This window comes from Chroicocephalus ridibundus, chromosome Z, assembly GCF_963924245.1.
Source record: "Chroicocephalus ridibundus chromosome Z, bChrRid1.1, whole genome shotgun sequence".
NCBI lineage: Eukaryota > Metazoa > Chordata > Aves > Charadriiformes > Laridae > Chroicocephalus > Chroicocephalus ridibundus.
This window is the reverse complement of record NC_086316.1, coordinates 61,271,123-61,289,804: the sequence shown is the minus strand read 5'-3', so window position 1 is coordinate 61,289,804 and position 18,682 is coordinate 61,271,123. Positions and strand designations below refer to the sequence as shown.

Here is an 18,682-nt window from a genome sequence, read left to right as displayed (position 1 = left end):
TTAGTAACATTTGCAGAACTTATAGTTACAAAAGTGGTTTGCCTAGTCCTTTTTCACCAAAAAGACTGTTTAAGTTCATTACTGTGCTGACAGACTTTGAAGCCTGTTTTCTTTCATTGGTGTCAATAGGAGCAGAATCAAAGTTCCATATAGGAGTAACTGAAGACTGGTGTTATATATTAAAGTTTCTTTAAACAAACTTATTTCAGGAATTCGATTATTCTTATAATGTTTAGAGGCAGGTTGCAATTGTGTTGCTGTCATTGGATTGCTTTGCTTTTCAGGGACGTTTGACTCTGTTCTACGCATGTGGGTCACTGCGGTGTTTCTACCAGTGTTGTAATTTTTTGTGTGCATTAGCAAATCCTTATCTCATAGTCAACTAGCAGGGACATTGTGACAGAGGACTTAGTGCTGTTAGTTTAGAGGATTTTTATTATCTAAAATTGGCAGCTTGCTAGGCATTTTAATGTGCAAAGAAGTTAAGTATATTTAGCAGAGCTTGTAGCGCTATTTATTACTAAGGTTGCTCAATGCTTCCCATTTAAGACTGTTTTCAGTTACTTATAGCTTTGAAAATGTTAACAAGAGTAGGCTAGAATTTTATTCTGAAATTTTTAAGTGAAAGCAATGTAACCATTCCAAAGAACGAGATTTTTGGAAAGTATGTTGTTTTGCTCTGTTAAGTGTCGTGGGGTGAAGTCTTCCTTTTGAAAAGCTCTTATTTCCCCATTTTCTGAGAATGAACTTCACATTTGGCAGAAGTGACCTTTATCCTAAAGATATGCCTTTCTGCTGTTCTTCACAAAATCTATCCATGAGGCCCATTCACAAGCCTTTATAAATGTTACAGCTCATAAACCCTTAATAGAGGCTCACTAAATCATAGAATCATAGAATAGTAGGTTGGAAGGGACCTCAAGGAGCATCTGGTCCAACCTTTCTTGGCAACCACATGGTCCAGACAAGATGGACCAACACCCTGTCCAGCTGAAAGTTTAAAGTGTCCAATGCCGGGGAATCTACCACTTCCTTGGGGAGACTATTTCAATGGCTGATTTTGCTCATTGTGGAATTTTTTTTCTCTCATGTCCAATCGGATTCTCCCCAGGAGTAACTTGTACCCATTACCCCTCATCTTTTCCATGTGACTCCTTGTAAAAAGGGAGTCTCCATCATCTTTGTAGCCACCCTTTAAATACTGGAACAAGGTCTTGCACTAAGATTCCTGCATTCTATCTACAGTAGTATTCCAGAGCCAGAGACTCAACAGAAGTTTTCATGTAGAAATGGGATAGAAAAATTGCTACAGCTGGGACAAAGACACTATAAAAGGGACCATGGTGTGCAAGGACTCAAATTTCCTAGGAAGAATGAGTAGAATGAGTCAGAAATAGGTGAGAAGCAAGGACTCATAAACAAGTAAAACCAAGAACAGGACAGGGACAATGGGGAAGGTAATCTGATGGGGACTGGAAGGAGAGAAGAAAAACAGAGAAGAAGAGTTTGTATTCATTAAGGAAATTTCTCTAAAACCTCATATGAAGATTGGGATTCCTAAACTGAACCACTCTTTACTACTCTACTTGTAACATCCCATCCTTGCAAAGCATGTGTTTCATGTTTGTGTAGCAGAACTGCAGTGGAGTATTAGTACAATCAGCTCCCCATTATCTGGGGATTTAAAATCTCTGATAACATAGGCCTTGCTAGGAGCACCAAAATCAACTGATTACACAGTGCTGCAGAGCTCTGCTGAGACCAGTGAGCCCACATGCAGTGCTGCACCTGTAGTAGCAACTCCGCAGCACAGGGCTGTCTTGCCCCAGGATTGCCCTGCCATCAGCTCAGCATTCTTCAGCTGAGGCTGGAAAACTTCACTGTATTTGGTCTGTTGCTACCCATAGTCATGGTGGTCTCTCTGCTGTGTTCCCCTGTGGTTTTGCCTGCAGTGAACAGTGCAGGGAGATTTAAGGTGTCTAAAACTTCTGGAGCCGTTCTTGAAGGCATCGTAGCCATGGTCACAAAACTTATACCCATGAATAACTAAGCATTGGCTACTTAAGTTGCCTCCAGCAATGACTAGCTCTTCTGTACTGCTTGAAGAGTGGCAGTTTACAAGCGTTCATCCTTACCGCATTAACTGTGGTAATACAAGCTTGTGCTGAGAATCTGAATATTTATGCTGAACAGCCTAAAGGAGTGTGTTTGGCAGAATTACTTCATGTACTCAACTGTTTGATATTTCTGTATTATTTAAATAAATAAATAAATTACAGATAAAACCCCACTATATCAAAGTAATCTCATGAATATTATTAAGTCAGGCGTTCCACAGTTAGGAAATGCCAGAAATAAGTTGTCTGTGTAATCTGAATTCATTCGTCTTCTGCATATGCATTAGAATTAAATTATTAGATCCTTCTTTTTCTTTTTTTCCCCAACAAGATCCTTGCCTATTTAATTGAGGACATAGAATTCAGAATGCAAAGTTGATGAACAGCAATTCAATTTTGTTCTAGCTTCACTATTCAGTGTGAGTGTCTGTGATTTAATTGCTACATGCTAATCTAAACTTGGTTTTGGACAGACTTGCTATTTCTTCAAGGATTTTTCTCTTGTGCTTATTGGAGCTTTTCACAAATAACTAAGAATTTATTATTTATTTTCATATCTTCCCTAGACAACAGGCTATTTTCACACTTTTTTTTTTTTTAGACATGGCAAACTAATTCACCAAGGTATTAAAATAAAAAGGTTGAAATAATCCGGTATTAATAATTAAATGTTTTGGTGCCAAATCTAAGGTACCTGTAATTCAGGCATACGACTTTGGTCATATGTAAACTGAGTAGTGACACACACATATTGCAGCGCAACAAAGGTCCTTGTCCATAGTTGTCCACTTCAAGTACTCCCAGGGGCACATTTCACACAGAGCTTTTTCCCTGTGGATGTCAAGATGTCAAGCATTTTGGAAGTTAGAATTATATACACAGTGTTTAAGTAAGGAAACCTTACATCTATAACTTCATAACTTTGGAGCATCTGCCTTTGCTGCCTGGTGTGGTTCCTTTAATGCAGGTTTCTAACAAGAGATCTCCTCCACGGTCTGATCCTTCACACACTCATTATGTAGAAACAGGACAGGATTTTGCTACAGGCTGGTAGCAGAAAATTTCTACATGTTTATTTTGTTAGTATAAGCTTTCTGGAACCAGTTCTTTTTGTAGTTTTAGTGGAGAACAGAGAAGGTAAATCAGGTGAGAAAAAGCACTTTCAACTCTGGCACCACTGCAAATAAGTTTTCTAGTTTTATCTGCATTTCCTCTGTGTTCCCTGATTCTTTAAAGCTTTCTCAGTAGTGTTTCATTGTGTTTTGTGGCTGTTGCTCATGTCACTGTAATGTAAATATTCACTGTAGCTGCTAGAATGCCTCAGTCTCGTTTTCAAATCTGAGTCTGGTTTAATCAAATCTGATTGAAAAAGAAGAGCTGTTGTATGACTAAACAGGGTATGTAATGGATGTCAGAAGTTTGAGTACTTTCTTTAGTATTAATTTTTGAAGAGTTCTAGTGTCCCTTGAAAAGATTGTTAAATTTTGAACTTTAGAAAAAGAGCGAGTTTGCTGTAACCTCATGCAGCAGAAATGCTGTACATTAGCAACAGAGTTTTGCTGCTGACAGTGGGGCTGTAGAAATATCTGTCAATAAAACGTGTAATCTTGGAAAACTATACAAACTATAATAAAAAAAAAGAGGGAAAAATTTATAACATTTTAGGGCATGTATTAGCAGTATATGCTAGTTCTGATTTTTAAAAATAAAGACAGACTTGGCACTACAGGACTTCTTCCTGTTTTTAAGGTATGGCATTATACACGCTGGTGGCATAGGAAAGTATCTCAGTGACTGGATCCTTGAGGGGGAACCTCCATTTGACCTCATAGAATTAGATCCCAACCGGTATGGAAAGTGGACCACCACAGAATACACTGCAGCCAAAGCAAGAGAATCTTATGGTTTTAATAACATTGGTAAGAAGGTATTTTTTTTTTAAATGCATTTATATCCTGAAAATGGATTCCAACAAAGCCTACCTCTAGATTTCTCTGTTTATATATATATATGTGTGTTAATATATTTTCTATCTTCATGATGTACAGTATTTAGTGTGCCGTGGTTTTTGGTTTGTGTTTTTTTCCCTCTAGTTGGTTACCCTAAAGAAGAAAGATTTGCTGGGAGACCAACAGAGAGAACCAGTGGGCTGTATTATTTGCTGAAATCAAAATGTTCAATGGGCTTTCATGCAGGATGGGAGCAACCTCATTGGTTCTACAAACCTGGAGATGAGACGGGATACAAGTAAATAAAAGATTACCTCCCTCCCCTCTCCCCCTGAGTAAATCCCGATAAATTGCCGTGATAGCAAAGGCCAGCTGTGTTAAATCTAATAAGAATCATACATTTATCATTCATTTCAGCTAAAGGTATCTATTAGGTAGATCTTCCACTATTGTTTTTTCTATAGTTTAGAATCCCTTTCATTCTGATAACTCCAACATTTCAAAACACACACCACGGTATCCTGTAACTGTTCTTGGTATGGGCTATCATGGAGCAGCCTAGCTCAAGGAAAAGATTAGAGAACAATCATTATAAATTTGTATTTTTCTCCCTTTCTTATTATTTGATCAGAAACACAGTATAATGTTTTCATTAAAAAGCTGATTCCTCTCTGTATAATTTTCAGGAAAGGAGAAGCCCAATCCTCCTTTTTTTTTTTTTTCCTGTGCCTGCCTACCTAGTTACTTGCTTGCATCAGGGAGCAAATAAATGTTTTCCACGGGGATACTGGAGTCCCATTCTAAATGAGGCTCATAAAGGAATAAAGAGACACACTCAGCTGTTCAGAAAGAAAGCCTTTGACACCTTAAACTCAAATAAATGATTCAGCAACAAAGTATGCTGTAAATTTACACGACAGACTACTACTTCTTTTAACATTTGAACAGTTCACAGTTTATTGTACAAAATGGTTGATAAAATATCAACTCATATCTTTCTCTGTTGTTAAAGGATTTTAATAATTAAACTATGTTAGACCAAGGAAAATATTGGGTAAGCTACCTACAATTAGGAAAGTCTATCTCTTTTGAATTATTATTAAACTGAAGGAACTGAAGACTACGTTTTGCTGAAAAGAGCACAAAAATTCCAAATTGTGTTTTATGTGTGTAAATGCTCTGTTTCAGACCCAGTTTTCGACGCACAAATTGGTTTGACCCTGTGGGTCGTGAGTATAAACAGGTTATGGAAAAAGTCGGTGTGATTGACCTGTCACCTTTTGGCAAGTTTAAAGTAAAAGGCAGAGATTCTGTTAAGCTGCTGGATCATCTATTTGCAAATGTTGTTCCAAAGGTAAATGGCACAGTGATACCTGGTTTAATGTAGGATTTGTTTCAGAAATGGAAAATTAAGCATAATATTATTGCCATATCTTTCAGATTCCAAACATTCAGATCCTTTGGATACATTTCTGTGTGAGAAGATGTATTTCACTCGGTTAAGAGCACAGACAGTGGAGTTTATACTAGAGTAGCCCCATGTAGACTAAAGTAGCCCCAGGTAGAAGAACCTTTTGGCACAAATCATTGAATCCTAGAAAGGTTGAGGTTGGAAGGGGTTGGAAGGGACCTCTGAGATCACCTTGCCCAACACCTTGTTCAAGCAGGTCACGTGGAGCTTGTTGCCCAGGACTATGTCCAAATGGCTTTCAGGTATCTCCAAGGATGGAGACTCTCTGGGCAACCTGTTCCTGTGCTCAGTTGCCTTTACAATAAAAAAGTGTTTCCTTGAAACACAGAACTTTCTATGTTTCAGATCTTTGTCTAAAGACAAGTGAATCTCACCTGGAATTCTTTTACAGTAATACTAGAATAGCTGGCAGCTGCGTGCCTAAAACTGCCTGTACTGTGCCAGCTTCAGGCAGCAGAGGACAGCAGTGGAAGGTGCTCTTGCCTGACCACAGTTGGGTATTTTATTCTTCCTGGATGCCCAAGGCAACAGTTTTATTGTTTTGCTGTGTTTTTTTTTTTTCTAAATGTGGCCCATACTTATTTTCCACGCCCCTCATACCGACTCTGTTTTACAGCTGGCTGCCTGAAGCAGGCAGGGTTGCAAATATTCAGGATATTGTTCTTGCAGCTCACACCTGTCCTTTCTCCACCAGTGTGGCTGCTCACAGATCCTCAAAATATGATCCTGTTTTCAAAAATGTCACATTGTGACAAACTACCACAGGTTTCTTATTCTTGGTCCTCAGTTTGTGGTAGTGCTTGATGTGTCCCTTTATCTTACTGCTTTGTCAACTCCTCTCATCTAGTGGTTTTAATTTCAGAAACTTTATTTCACCTCCAGCAAGCAGACTGTTCCTTTCCAAAGTGCTACAGCTGTGGGGTTTGCTCATTTTAGCACAGAATTTCATTAAGTTTTTGCTATAAGTGATGGTTTTAGCTGCTTCAGACACCAGAGGGAGGACGCATAGGGAAACAGTAGGTGTACTGAGACTATAGTTAGGAAGGTAGATACCTTCTTCTCAGAAGTCAGAGCCAACTGTATAGGAAGGTTGTACACAAGAATGGTGTCTTACAGATTTAGGAGAAAGAAGAACCTGAATTGCCATCTAGTCATATTGTTTACTGTATTAATTTTGCGATAGCAATATAGATTAAAAGTTTGTCTTCGTGCTAGCTGGGGGTTGAAGTGGGTAACTGTCATCAGTGGGCATGGATAACACTTGCTGAGTATGTTTATGTGGTGGGGGAAAGCAAGATTAAACAAGAAATTATGAGAACAAAGTGAGTGCTTTCTATGGAGTTTAATCAGTGTTCCTAAAGGGAAAAAGAACGATAGCTGGCAAAATAGAACAAACAGTTTATGGGTCCACTTAAAAACCCAGGATTCACAACAGTTGATTATTTAATCTGTCTGATTTTTGGTACCATTCATGCTTGTCTGCATCATAAAATAATTCAGTGAAGTTACTGGAGATATATCATAACCAGCTTGATTGTGACTACCATCAGATCCTGAAAATTCAATTACGTGCCTGTAATATGCTAGTAATTATATTAACGTAATATGACCTTCAAAAGAATGTTAATATCTGCAATATTTTTCCTTTTTCATTTATTGTCTGGAATCTGGGCATGGACTGGGTGATTGACAAGGTTCTTATGAAAGCAGTATGAAATAAGAGAGATTAAATTCTGCCTCTGGAACCAGACCAGCATAACAGCTATTGCACATTCATATTTCTGTTTGTATGGATGATATCTGTATGATCATGTATATGTTTTATGGTCACAGCTAAGTAACTGCTATTTGAAATTTTGCCTTTACAGATCACGTTTTTACACAGAACCTGATTCAAAAGTACAGAGATGTAGATTCATACTCAGCAACTACATAAAATACAAAAGCATACATAAATCAGGGCCACAAAAGCCTAAGCCAGCTCAGTATTTCTTTCTTTAACATAAGGGGCAAAGTAATGTTATCCTTTTAGGATCTGAAAGCCTTATTAAGATAAGATTCTGATTGAAAAAGAATATTTATGTCAATAACATGTAGAATTTTTTATTCAGATGATTAGAGAACAAACTAAAATTGATTGAATTTCCATTGAAAATGGATTCTTAAATCAAATGTAGCTCAAGAAGACCTTGTGAAATACAAAATTAACAAATATTTATAAGGTCTTGATTTATTGCATTTCTAAAATTTCAATTTTTTCTATGAAGAAAAATGTGAAATTTCCACTATAAAGCTTAAGCTTGGCCAATTGTTTATCTGTATGCTCCTATTACGGCATAGCAGTACAAACATAAAAACATTGTTCTTTTAAATAAAGACATATTTCCATATATTTCATAATGTTTAAGAATTCAAAGGGTTTATTTTACATTCTTAATAATCAGAAATTTTACTTTGTAGGTGGGTTCCACAAATATAAGCCATATGTTAACACCAAGAGGAAAAGTTTATGCTGAGCTAACAGTCTCTCAGCTGTATCCTGGAGAATTTATGCTTATAACTGGCTCGGGATCAGAACTCCATGATCTGAGGTTCGTTTATTTTTGATACAGTAAGTACACAGTGGTATACAGACACATTAATATAGAAACTTTTTTACTAACTGCCAAATTCTTAATTATTACTCAACAAACCTTTTGCTAGGTTCAAGAGAATTCTACTTATTTATTGATTTGGGTTTCTTAGAAATTTGGTTGAGTTGAATCCTGAAGCATAAGCAGTTGCATATTGGATTACCGGTCATGTAAAAAGATGGAGAATTTACTGACAGTTATGTAATACAGTTTAATGGAGTAGTTCTTGTTTTGTTGTTGAACCTGCTTCTGTTGGAACACAGCACGGTTGTTCCTTTCCAGTGTTTTCTCTTACGCAAAAAGAAAATTGGCTTTAAACATGGGTGACCCCACAGGCACTGACCTGGCCAATACAGATGGGTAGTGCAGTCTTCCTGATACTGTGATAATCTCTTCTGCTTTGGGCTCTGGGGTCGCAATGTGAAACAGCAGGAAAGGAGGTAGAAGCAGGGTGACTTCATAAAATGCTTTTAATAGATGAGCATTGGAAGTGACATTTCTAGTGCTGTAAGTGGCTGTACGTGCATACTAAGAAAAAGAATTTTTCTTGCTAGAGATTGATGACAAATCAGTTATTCAAAATGAATCAACACATAAAAGACTGAAATTTGATACCCCAAGACACGATGAATAATGTACTGTTTCATGACAGTCCCATGGGAATCAGTAGGACCACTGGCACATTCAGAAACGAAATGGCAGAACCAGACCTAATACATTTACTTCTACAGAATTTCAGTAGTCCTATTTGGTACTCCGCTGTGCCTGAGATCTTTTAACACTGCTTAACAAAGTAGTACTTTATAAGATTTTTAAATATACTCCTTTAATTTATTTTGTGAGCTTCCTGAAAGACAATACCCAGCTGATGTTTTTTATTACATTAAAAAAATTCAAACCTGAACTTCCTGACAATACTTTAAATACTGTATTCATGAAAGAACAAGCTTGGTTGTACCTTTCTATCGACAGAGGAATTTATTTTGAGATTTCTTATGTTTGTTGTATTTATTGCTTACTCTTTTTGTATGTTGACGTTTTATTAACTCATTCTGGATTCAAAGGCAAATTTCTGTTCAGTTCTATGAGATCACTTCTTTCTCCTGTTTTGAAAATACCATTCCACCCATTTAAATTCTCTCCTTTCATGGCTATATCCCAGATGCCTTTGTTCCTATACCACTATCTCACCAGAAAACACTTTAACGTCATTGACGGATTTGACTATCTAGTGTAGCACATACTTTCATTGGTTTTGAGAAGGTGTGGGGCTGGTAGCTGCCGGGAAGATGAACACTAACAAAAAATGATTCCTTTTAAATCTTTATCTAAATCAGTTATTTTTCATAAGGAATTTAACATTGCTGTTATGTTTTACATGCAGATGGATAGAAGAGGAAGTAACGAGAGGTGGATATAAAGTTGAAATAGAAAACATGACAGATGAGATGGGAGTACTTGGTGTAGCAGGTCCATATGCCCGGCAGATCCTCCAGAAGTTGACAAGAGAGGATCTGAGTGATGGTTCATTTAAGTTTCTCCAGTCCAAACATTTGAAACTCTCTGATATTGCGGTTACTGCCATCAGGATATCGTATACAGGTAAGCAATAGAGAAAATAGGCTCTTAAGGAAAGAGGCAATAAATAAAATAATAAGTGTAACTAAAATTATATTGAAGAATAACCTTCCTCATGTATTCATAAGCAATGGGTTCATCACAGTTTGTATATAAATGTGTGAGGAAATACAGTACACTGATTTTTTCCAAATGTGATCTGGTCAGGGTCTGTGCTGATTTTTTTAAGACCTTCTTCTCTAGAATACACTATAGTGTAAATATTTATTTTACAGAACAAAAGGCCAGTTCTGATAACCTCTGTGGTATTTGCTGCAAAACCAACGTCAAGAATTGTTTTTGGATTACCATATATTAGTGTTTGTCAAGTGCCTTGAAAATGTAGCACTGTAATGCTGATTATTTGTTTTTCTCAGTTACTTTTAATTTTTATTTATTTTTATGTCTATCTCTATGGCAATGGACGGAATTCAGACCATTCTGAAGCCGCTGAAGTCTTTCTCTTTCTATTGTACTAAATATGATACAATATACTAGTTTTATGCTTATTTACACTCAGTTACATTTGCTGTTCACTTGCCAAGTCATCAGCTGTTCACAATGCCCTGAAGCTTCATCTCTCATTGTGACTTCGCTACATGACCTTTCCTTGTCAGTTATTCTGATTTCCACCTGCCCCAACCAACCCCCCCACCCCGATTTCAGTTAACAGTTTTAATTAGGATAATAGTACCACTGTTAAGATCTAGGGCATAAACCATCTGGTGGTTCTTGCAGGGAATTAGACTTGATATATGATAGCAGAATTGAACCCAGAATGTGAATTAACACTTCCAGTATTGATCCCCACTTTTTACCAAGAATAGGACTGTACTTATTAGGATTGCTTCATTGTTGAGCTGATGAAACCATTAATCTTGTTTGTATAACAGGTGAATTGGGCTGGGAACTCTATCATAGAAAAGAAGATACTGTAGCTCTTTACAGTGCAATCATGGAAGCTGGCCAAAAAGAGGGAATTGACAACTTTGGAACATATGCTTTGAATGCCTTAAGGCTGGAAAAGGGTTTCCGAGCCTGGGGGGCAGAGGTCAGGAAATATAATTTCTTTATTATTCTTTCTGTTTATTTTCTTTAGTTCATTATGACTAGACAGCTTTTAGTCAGAGCTAGCTTAGATAGTATTTGTTCCAGTTTCTCAATTTAGAATGAAAAGAAAATTTACCATGAGCAGGAAAAGCTGCTATAATTCTGAACAGTGTCTTTTCTAAACAAAACTAACTAGTGTACTCCATTGCACTGCTGGCAAAGAGACGCTTATTTTGATTCACTGATGTTTTTCCTTCTTGTGTACAACAAAATTATGAGGGTTTTGCTGAGCTCTAGTGATTTGAAATCAAAGGTTTAGCTTATAGATTCTGAAAATGTTTTATTTCTGTAAAAACTGTCATGAGAGGCCAATTATTCTTGCTTCATAATGTATTTGGAACTTTTTCGTTTCCCATTAGCTTGTTTCTGCCAAATTTGCTCACTCACAATACGGAACTACTCAGGGGGCCTAGAGAATTTGGGGAAAATCAATATAATTTCTGCTTACCTGAAATTTTTCCTAATTCCTTTGGAAAGGAAAGAACTCAGGAAGGTGAAATGGTGGGCATTTAGGGGTTCTTTTCGTTTGCCCAGTGATAATTATTTTCATTCTTGCTTCAAATGCTGCCTAACAAATCATTCCCCCTACTTCGAATGGGAAGGTAGTAAATAAAATTTGCTTTGTATTTTATTTTCCTCTCTGGCTAAGGCATTCTGCTGTGTTGCAATTAATGTGCATACCTGTTATTCAGTCTTCTGCAGGTTTCATTCTGCTTTGATGAAAAGTCTTGTTTCTTACTGAAATGTGTGTTTAGTTTGCATATTGAAACTTAGATGAATGATTTACATATCTAGACTTTATATTAGGCAGAACAGTAGATATTCTGTTGAAATCACATATAGGAAGCATACAGTGTATTCAAATGGAAGTTGCACATATGCAATGTGGAAGACATTGACCCAGGAGTAAATAGAAGACTGCATGGAATAACTAAATAAATACCCCCCAACCCAAAAGCTATGATAGTCCATCATGTAACGATGGCAAATTTATTTTTTTTTAACAGATGAACTGTGACACTAATCCCTTGGAAGCTGGACTGGAATACTTCGTAAAGCTAAACAAGGTATGTCCTGTGCTAAACAAGTGCTTTATTATGCCCAACATTATTCCTTTAAGTGCTTGAAAAGAAAAATGTAATTATCTGGGAAATAAAATGGGTTTAGAAAATGAGCTGAGCAACTTCTTTTTCACTGTATATTAGAATAATTACTTTAGTAAATACCATTTGTTTTTTAAAAAAAGTTTCCGATTTTTCCTTGTTTCTTGCTAACAAAATTGTATGTTAGGTCAGGAAGTTGCAAATACTCAATATTGTCTACATAGAAAATAACTCTTTGTGATTTATTTTTGTAAAGAAATTTGAGTCATGTGCTTTTGTAAACATATAGTACTTATATGCAAGCTGAACAAGCCTGTTCATATTGTGAAAACATTTTACCTGCTTATTCTTGTTAAAAGAGTTGTCTGTAGGATCACTTTCCCTGGCTACCACTCTGGTACAGCAGTTACTGAAAACAATAGATTTTTAACAAGAACTGCTGACTCACAACTTGGATATGAGTCATATATAAGTTAAATTAATATCTTGGTTAAAAAAAATAATAACAGCTAGTTGTTCGTAGATTTTCTGAAGAACTTGTTCCTGCCTGATTTGAAGTTTAGAAAATGGGACTGGTTGAATTTAAATATGCAGTCAAAATGAAAAGATGTTATTCTGTCTCCTTTTATCAGCATCCCCATTCATATTTTAGCAAATCAAACTCTGTTATAGTCTAATAGGTACAGAAATTGCTTGTAATTCTCTTTTCTGTTCAAAATGGAACCCAAACCAAGTGTCCTAACTCTGTCAAATAGAGGACCTTTCCATGAAACCCAGTGAAATAATTTCCCGTGCAGCTCTAATGTCATCCGTTCCTACCAGTTAGCCCATCAACTCAAACAACAGTTGCCTGCCCAGTGGATGTGAAGCTTCTAATGTAAAAAATCAGGTCCTGTACATTTCAATTTAGGTGCCCTAAATGAGGGGATATTTCTGACAATATTTTACTTTAGTTTTTCATCTGTAAAATAGAGAAAGTGCCAACATTTTTACATAAAGGAGATCAAGGAGAAAAAGTGATGTTTTTGAGACATTTCATCTTTACAATGATGTAATGTGATACAGGGACAAATTATCTTATTTATATTCCCTTTATACCTGAAAGGGTAATCTATTAGATAATAAATGACCCTTGATATTTTTTGCCATGTTATGTAGAAGCACTGATAAAAGGAATCCCAAACTTTGTTACAGCTCCAAGTAAACAACAAATCTTAAACTTCGTGTAGGCAATAATTATGGAGGCATGTTAAACCTAAGAACGTGCTTTTTTTCTTCATGAGACAATTTCACTGACAGTAACAGGGATGAACCCAGGAAGATGTTTTTCCTCTCCAACTGTTGAACCTGTCTATAGATGTTAAAGTTCTTCAACCTGTGCAGGATTGATAAAACGTTAATTTTTGTCCTAATCTAACATCAGTGTGTGCTCTAGCATGCAATAAAAGTTCTAAACTTGTTCTTGCCCAACTATGGAGCTCATCCACTGGAAGGCAAGGTGCTTCCATGGATGTCAATGTCAGTTCCTACATGTAGTGGAGTTACAGCTGTCTCATTTGGTACTGTAATTTTGCCCTAATCAGAAAAAATGACACATGCAAGGGAAATACAGAATCTTATGGAACAGGATTATGTTGGAGTTACTTGTCAAGGACTTTTCCATCTTGAGGATTATAGGAGTTATATTGTATGTTACTGTTGATAGTTTTTCTTCCCACTTCCATTTGATACATCTGTTTCTTTTCTTTTTTTTTTCTTTTTTTTTTTTTTTTTAGTTATAAGCAGGAAAGCAGCCATAAACAGGGAAAGCTATTGCTTGCCAAAATGCCCATGCAGAACATGTGAAGGCACTAATGTGCATGGACCACTTGATTCTTTATTGCTCTGCACACTTCTCTGCATGGTTGAAATGCAGGCTTGGATGTTGTACATGAATGGGCATGGAATGAACCATAGATGCAGGATGTCAGCCTAAAACATTTGCCAATTTTGCTGAACTAATGTGGAAAAGGGAAATAATCGATGTTTATTTATTGACTCAAATGAGGGCAGTTGTGACTGTATGTTGACACTACAAAGCTACCTGAGCTGACTCAGATATTGGAAGTGGACTGAACACTGTAGCATGAAGTGCAACATGAGATTATTTACTTTGCTTTTTGGCAGCCTGGGGCTGTGAGTCCCAATTCCGTGCCTCTGGTTTTGGTGTCCATTTGGCATGGCACAGACTTCAGCATACCTTAGAGGCCACCTTGACTGAAGACACGCAAAATATTCTGTTATCATCTATTGTTAAGAAAACGGTATAAAACTCTTATGGTGAAGGAACCTTTCCGCAAAAAAAGGGGCAAACGGGGTACAAACTACGAGCAACAGGTACTTAAATCTGCTAGAGATCTTGGTCTGTGGGGTTGCTGGCAGGCAATGTGCCTTTAAGCATGCGCCCCCAACTGGGGAAAGTGCTGATTTCTGTATAAATTAAAACCAAAATGCACCGTTTAGTTAATTACTAGAGTGCTTCTTACCGTGCAACAAGCAGCTGAAATAGCTCACAAAGTGAGCAAAAAGACTTCAGCATGAGTGAACTTCTAGTGATATGCCATGGAAAACGTAAACAGTTTCTAAACAGATTAAGTGAATAAGCAACCAAATGCCAGTGAAGGGAACAGAATCAAAAAGTATTTTCATTTCCATGAGAGGGCATTCAAATATCCGGGGAATAACTAGGAAGAGATGTAAATTCCCAAGAAAATCCTGACATTTCTCTGTGTTTATGAAGTTTAGTGTATGCATCATCTTCAAGTACATACGGACTAGTAATTTTTTGTGATGAGTAACAGGAGAAACTCTTAAAACCTGAAGCTGACAATTTTTTTTTTCCCCACTGTCTATTAAATTATAGCATGACAATAACTAAACCTGTTACCTCAGGATTTCTGTGTCAACTTTCATTTTATCAGTAAGGCTGAAGAGATGCTATTGTTCCTCTAGAGTCTACTTGATACTCCATTTTTCTCTAATGTTGGTGTTAAGTTGCGTCCTTGCACAGACAAGCAGGATGGGCTGTGATTAAACCAAAGTGGAGGGACAGTAACAGAATTAATTTCTAATTTAGAGTATACATTGTCTTCATAACTTCATAACAAAATCTGTCTGGTTTAGGGGTGGGATTTTTTTTAATACCTGTTATCTTTCGTTTGTTCAATTACTCTTACATTTAGTAAGTTAGATAAGTTGTTAGATAGCGTCATTAACTAATACTTTCATCTCATGAATAAGCACTCTGTTACTAAACATTCAATAGAGTCCTTGATGGTCTTTATGGCAGGAAATTCACAGAATATCTTTAATGAAGAAAAAGTTGCAATTCTTTTTTTATTCACATCTCAGAATATTATTTTAGTTCTGCTGTACTGTTTAGGTGGTCAAAGATACAGTACCTTTGAATGCTTTCTATTTTTCAAAACCTTATTTTAAACTTAATGGCTTTTTCAAATGTTATCATAGAAAAAGATAAGCAATTACCAGATAATAATTTACTCCAGACCTTTGTTCTGTGGCAGAATCAACTACATCTGTGTTTACCTTATCATATTTATAAGAATTTCATGTGTGAAATTTCAAAGACCTCCCAGTCCTGAAGATTCCACGATCTCCTTGTGCAGTTCATTCTAACCATTTGCTATCCTTATGTTAGAAAGTGTTTTCTTGCTACACTTTAAATTTATCCCTGATTAGTATGTTCACTTTTGACATACAGAAAAAATATTTCCTTATTTCAGAAGTTGCTTATGTCTTCAAAACCTGCTAGCATGCGCCTTTTTGGTGTTCTGAAGTGGTTGATTATTTTTAGCTAATTTAATATTCTTAAAACAGCCTATTTTTCTCCTGAGCATAGTGGACTATAAATCCCAGTAAAACTTGACGTTAGAATGAAACACCTCCGTGTCAATTTCGGTATCTTACAGAAATGATCTCTTTCAGAAAAGTTTTCCATGTGAACCCAATAGTGCCAACAGCCGTCAAGAGCGTACAGCTACAAAATTCCATAGTTAACTGTTTGTAGGTTTGGGACTTGTTTTGCTATATCGAAGACTGCCATCTCCTGGGCACTCCCCCTGCAGCAACAGCTCACTGCCATTTGGAAAGAGAATGCAGCAGATGATGGAAACCCTTTGGGACCCTGCTGTAGTCCACTCTTCAGGCCAGGATCTGAGTGCTTAGCTAAGATTTAGTGTTTGTTTCCACAAGGAGGAAATACCATTACCAGAGACTATCTTTCTTTGTCGCAGCCCTGTTTATTTACTGGATAATTTCTTTGTTATCCATTCCAAGCTTTTTTCCAGATTATACAATACCTAACATCTGTCTCCCTTTACTTTTTCTTAAGTATACTCTACCAGCACTTTTTTTTTTACCTTTGTTTTCTGTTCCTTTCCCTGTCTGCTTCTCACTATTTATGTCTTACCTCCACCAACCCTACTCAATAACTGCCTGCATTTCGATGTCAAATAATGTCTTTTAAAGTCCAAGCCCTACCTAATTTTCTGACTTTGACATTAGATTTCTGAGGTGTCTTTTAATATTGCACCTGTTTGTTAGACACATGAACATTTAATTGCTTCCTTATTCATTATGAATAGAAGTTGTGTCATGCCCAGCAACTTCACATGGATAGGTGTACGACTGTAAATCAAAGGTACAGTTTTTGTGTACTGACTTAACGTCCAGCGTACTACACATAAGTTATCTCACGGGAGACTAGGATAAGCAGTTTTAAGACTCTGCCTCCATCCTTTTAGTCCTTTGGTAGCAGTTTATCTTATAGGTTCATGCCCTCCTCTTACCAATCATTTGTTTCCCTCTTTTTCACTCTGCCAGAACTGCCCCTCACTTGTGTCAGTCCAACTCATGTGATACCATGATCTAAAGTGATAAGTCCTTATTTATTAAAGCACAAAAAGATGAATCTGTTTAGGGAAAGGGCTTTTTTGTCATCATTTCACAGATGCAGTTTGGGGAAAGAACACCAAAAAAGTTTGAACTGGCGCGTTTAATGTATCAATGATGTGGATGAGGGGATTCAGTGCACACTCAGTAAGTTTGCAGATGACACCAAGTTGGGTGGGAATGTTGATCTGCTTGAGGGTAGGAAGGCTCTACAGAGGGACCTCGACAGGCTGGATTGATGGGCCCAGGCCAATGGTATAAGGTTCAACATGGCCAAGTGCCGGGTCCTGCACTTGGGTCACAACAACTGCATGCAGCGCTACAGGCTTGGGGAAGAGTGGCTGGAAAGCTGCCTGGAAGAAAAAGACCTGGAGGTGTTGGTCAACAGCCAGCTGAATATGAGCCAGCAGTGTGTCCAGGTGGCCAAGAAGGCCAACAGCATCCTGGCCTGTATTAGAAATAATGTGGCCAGCAGCACTAGGGAAGTGACTGTCCCCCTGGTGAGGCTGCACCTTGAATACTGTTTTGGGTCCCTCACTACAAGAAAGACACTGAGGTGCTGGAGCATGTCCAGAGAAGAGCTATGAAGCTGGTGAGGGGTCTAGAGCACAAGTCTTATGAGGAGCGGCTGAGGGAGCTGGAGTTGTTTAGCCTGGAGAAAAGGGGGCTGAGGGGAGACCCTATTACTCTCTACAGCTACCTGAAAGGAGGTTGTAGTGTGGTGTGGGGCGGTCCCTTCTCCCAAGTAACAAGCAATAGGACAAGAGGAAACGGCCTTAAGGTGCACCAGGGGAGATTTAAATTGGATATTAGGAAAAATTCTTCACTGAAAGAGTTGTCAAGCATTGCAACAGGCTGCCCAGGGAAGTGGTTGAGTCACTATCCCTAGAGGTATTTAAAAGATGTGTAGTACTTAGGGACATGGTTTAGTAGACTTGGCAGTGTTACATTAATGGTTGGACTCCATGATTTTAAAGGTCTTTTCCAACCTAAATGTTTCTATGATTCTAATTGCAGAGAGCATGATCTACAAAAGGGAGCCCTAGCAGAATTATCAGTCCTGCCGTAGGCCTCCGGGGCTCTGGCCACAAACACCACTGAGCACTAGGTGAAGAGGGCAGGGAAAGTGGCAGAAAGGAAGATGTACATGCTGGTTGGGTCTCTGCAGCATTGCAGTGTACGTAGTCATCTATATCATCACCTGCGTAAAATGCTACTGTTCTGATCTGGTGACTCTACACTTTTGTGATGTGGTCTGTAGTGCTGATAAGCAGTGGTATGAAATCAAAATGTTTCACCCACAAGAAATTAATGGTAAGTCGGGATAACCAGGAAAGCAACCACTTGTAACCATTTGCTTCTTAATTGATTTTTTTTTTTTTTTCTTAACAATCACCGACTATAAAATAGGACCTGTGTTTGCAGTACCATACCAAATGATTCATTTTTATCTTCTCAATTCTAAAATACAGTATAGGGCAGGTGTGGAATGCCTGGCACTTCCTATCCAGATCTGCTGAGAGCACTGCTCCAACTTGATGCTGGACAGGCTGACCCACAAGAGTTTCCGCAATCCCCACCCTTCCTTCACTTTGTCCAACTTCCATCCTGTTGGATGGAATGAGTACAGCAGTGATCACTGGCCCCTGAGAGGGGGAGTGATCTTCTGATCAGGAGGAATCTGATCAGATTCTCTGAGAGGAATGAGTACAGCAGTGATCACTGGCCCCAC

The 18,682-nt window shown here is 37.7% G+C and overlaps 1 protein-coding gene across 1 annotated transcript in view; it reads left to right on the top strand.

Moving 5' to 3' along the window:
• DMGDH (dimethylglycine dehydrogenase) overlaps nt 1-18,682 on the top strand; it is a 48,101-nt gene that overhangs the window by 20,646 nt on the left and 8,773 nt on the right. The window contains exons 8-14 of the mRNA XM_063320464.1: nt 3,867-4,036; nt 4,211-4,364; nt 5,255-5,420; nt 7,998-8,128; nt 9,555-9,772; nt 10,681-10,838; nt 11,905-11,964. Coding sequence (XP_063176534.1) covers nt 3,867-4,036; nt 4,211-4,364; nt 5,255-5,420; nt 7,998-8,128; nt 9,555-9,772; nt 10,681-10,838; nt 11,905-11,964 — 1,057 coding nt within the window. The remainder of the gene's footprint in view (nt 1-3,866; nt 4,037-4,210; nt 4,365-5,254; nt 5,421-7,997; nt 8,129-9,554; nt 9,773-10,680; nt 10,839-11,904; nt 11,965-18,682) is intronic.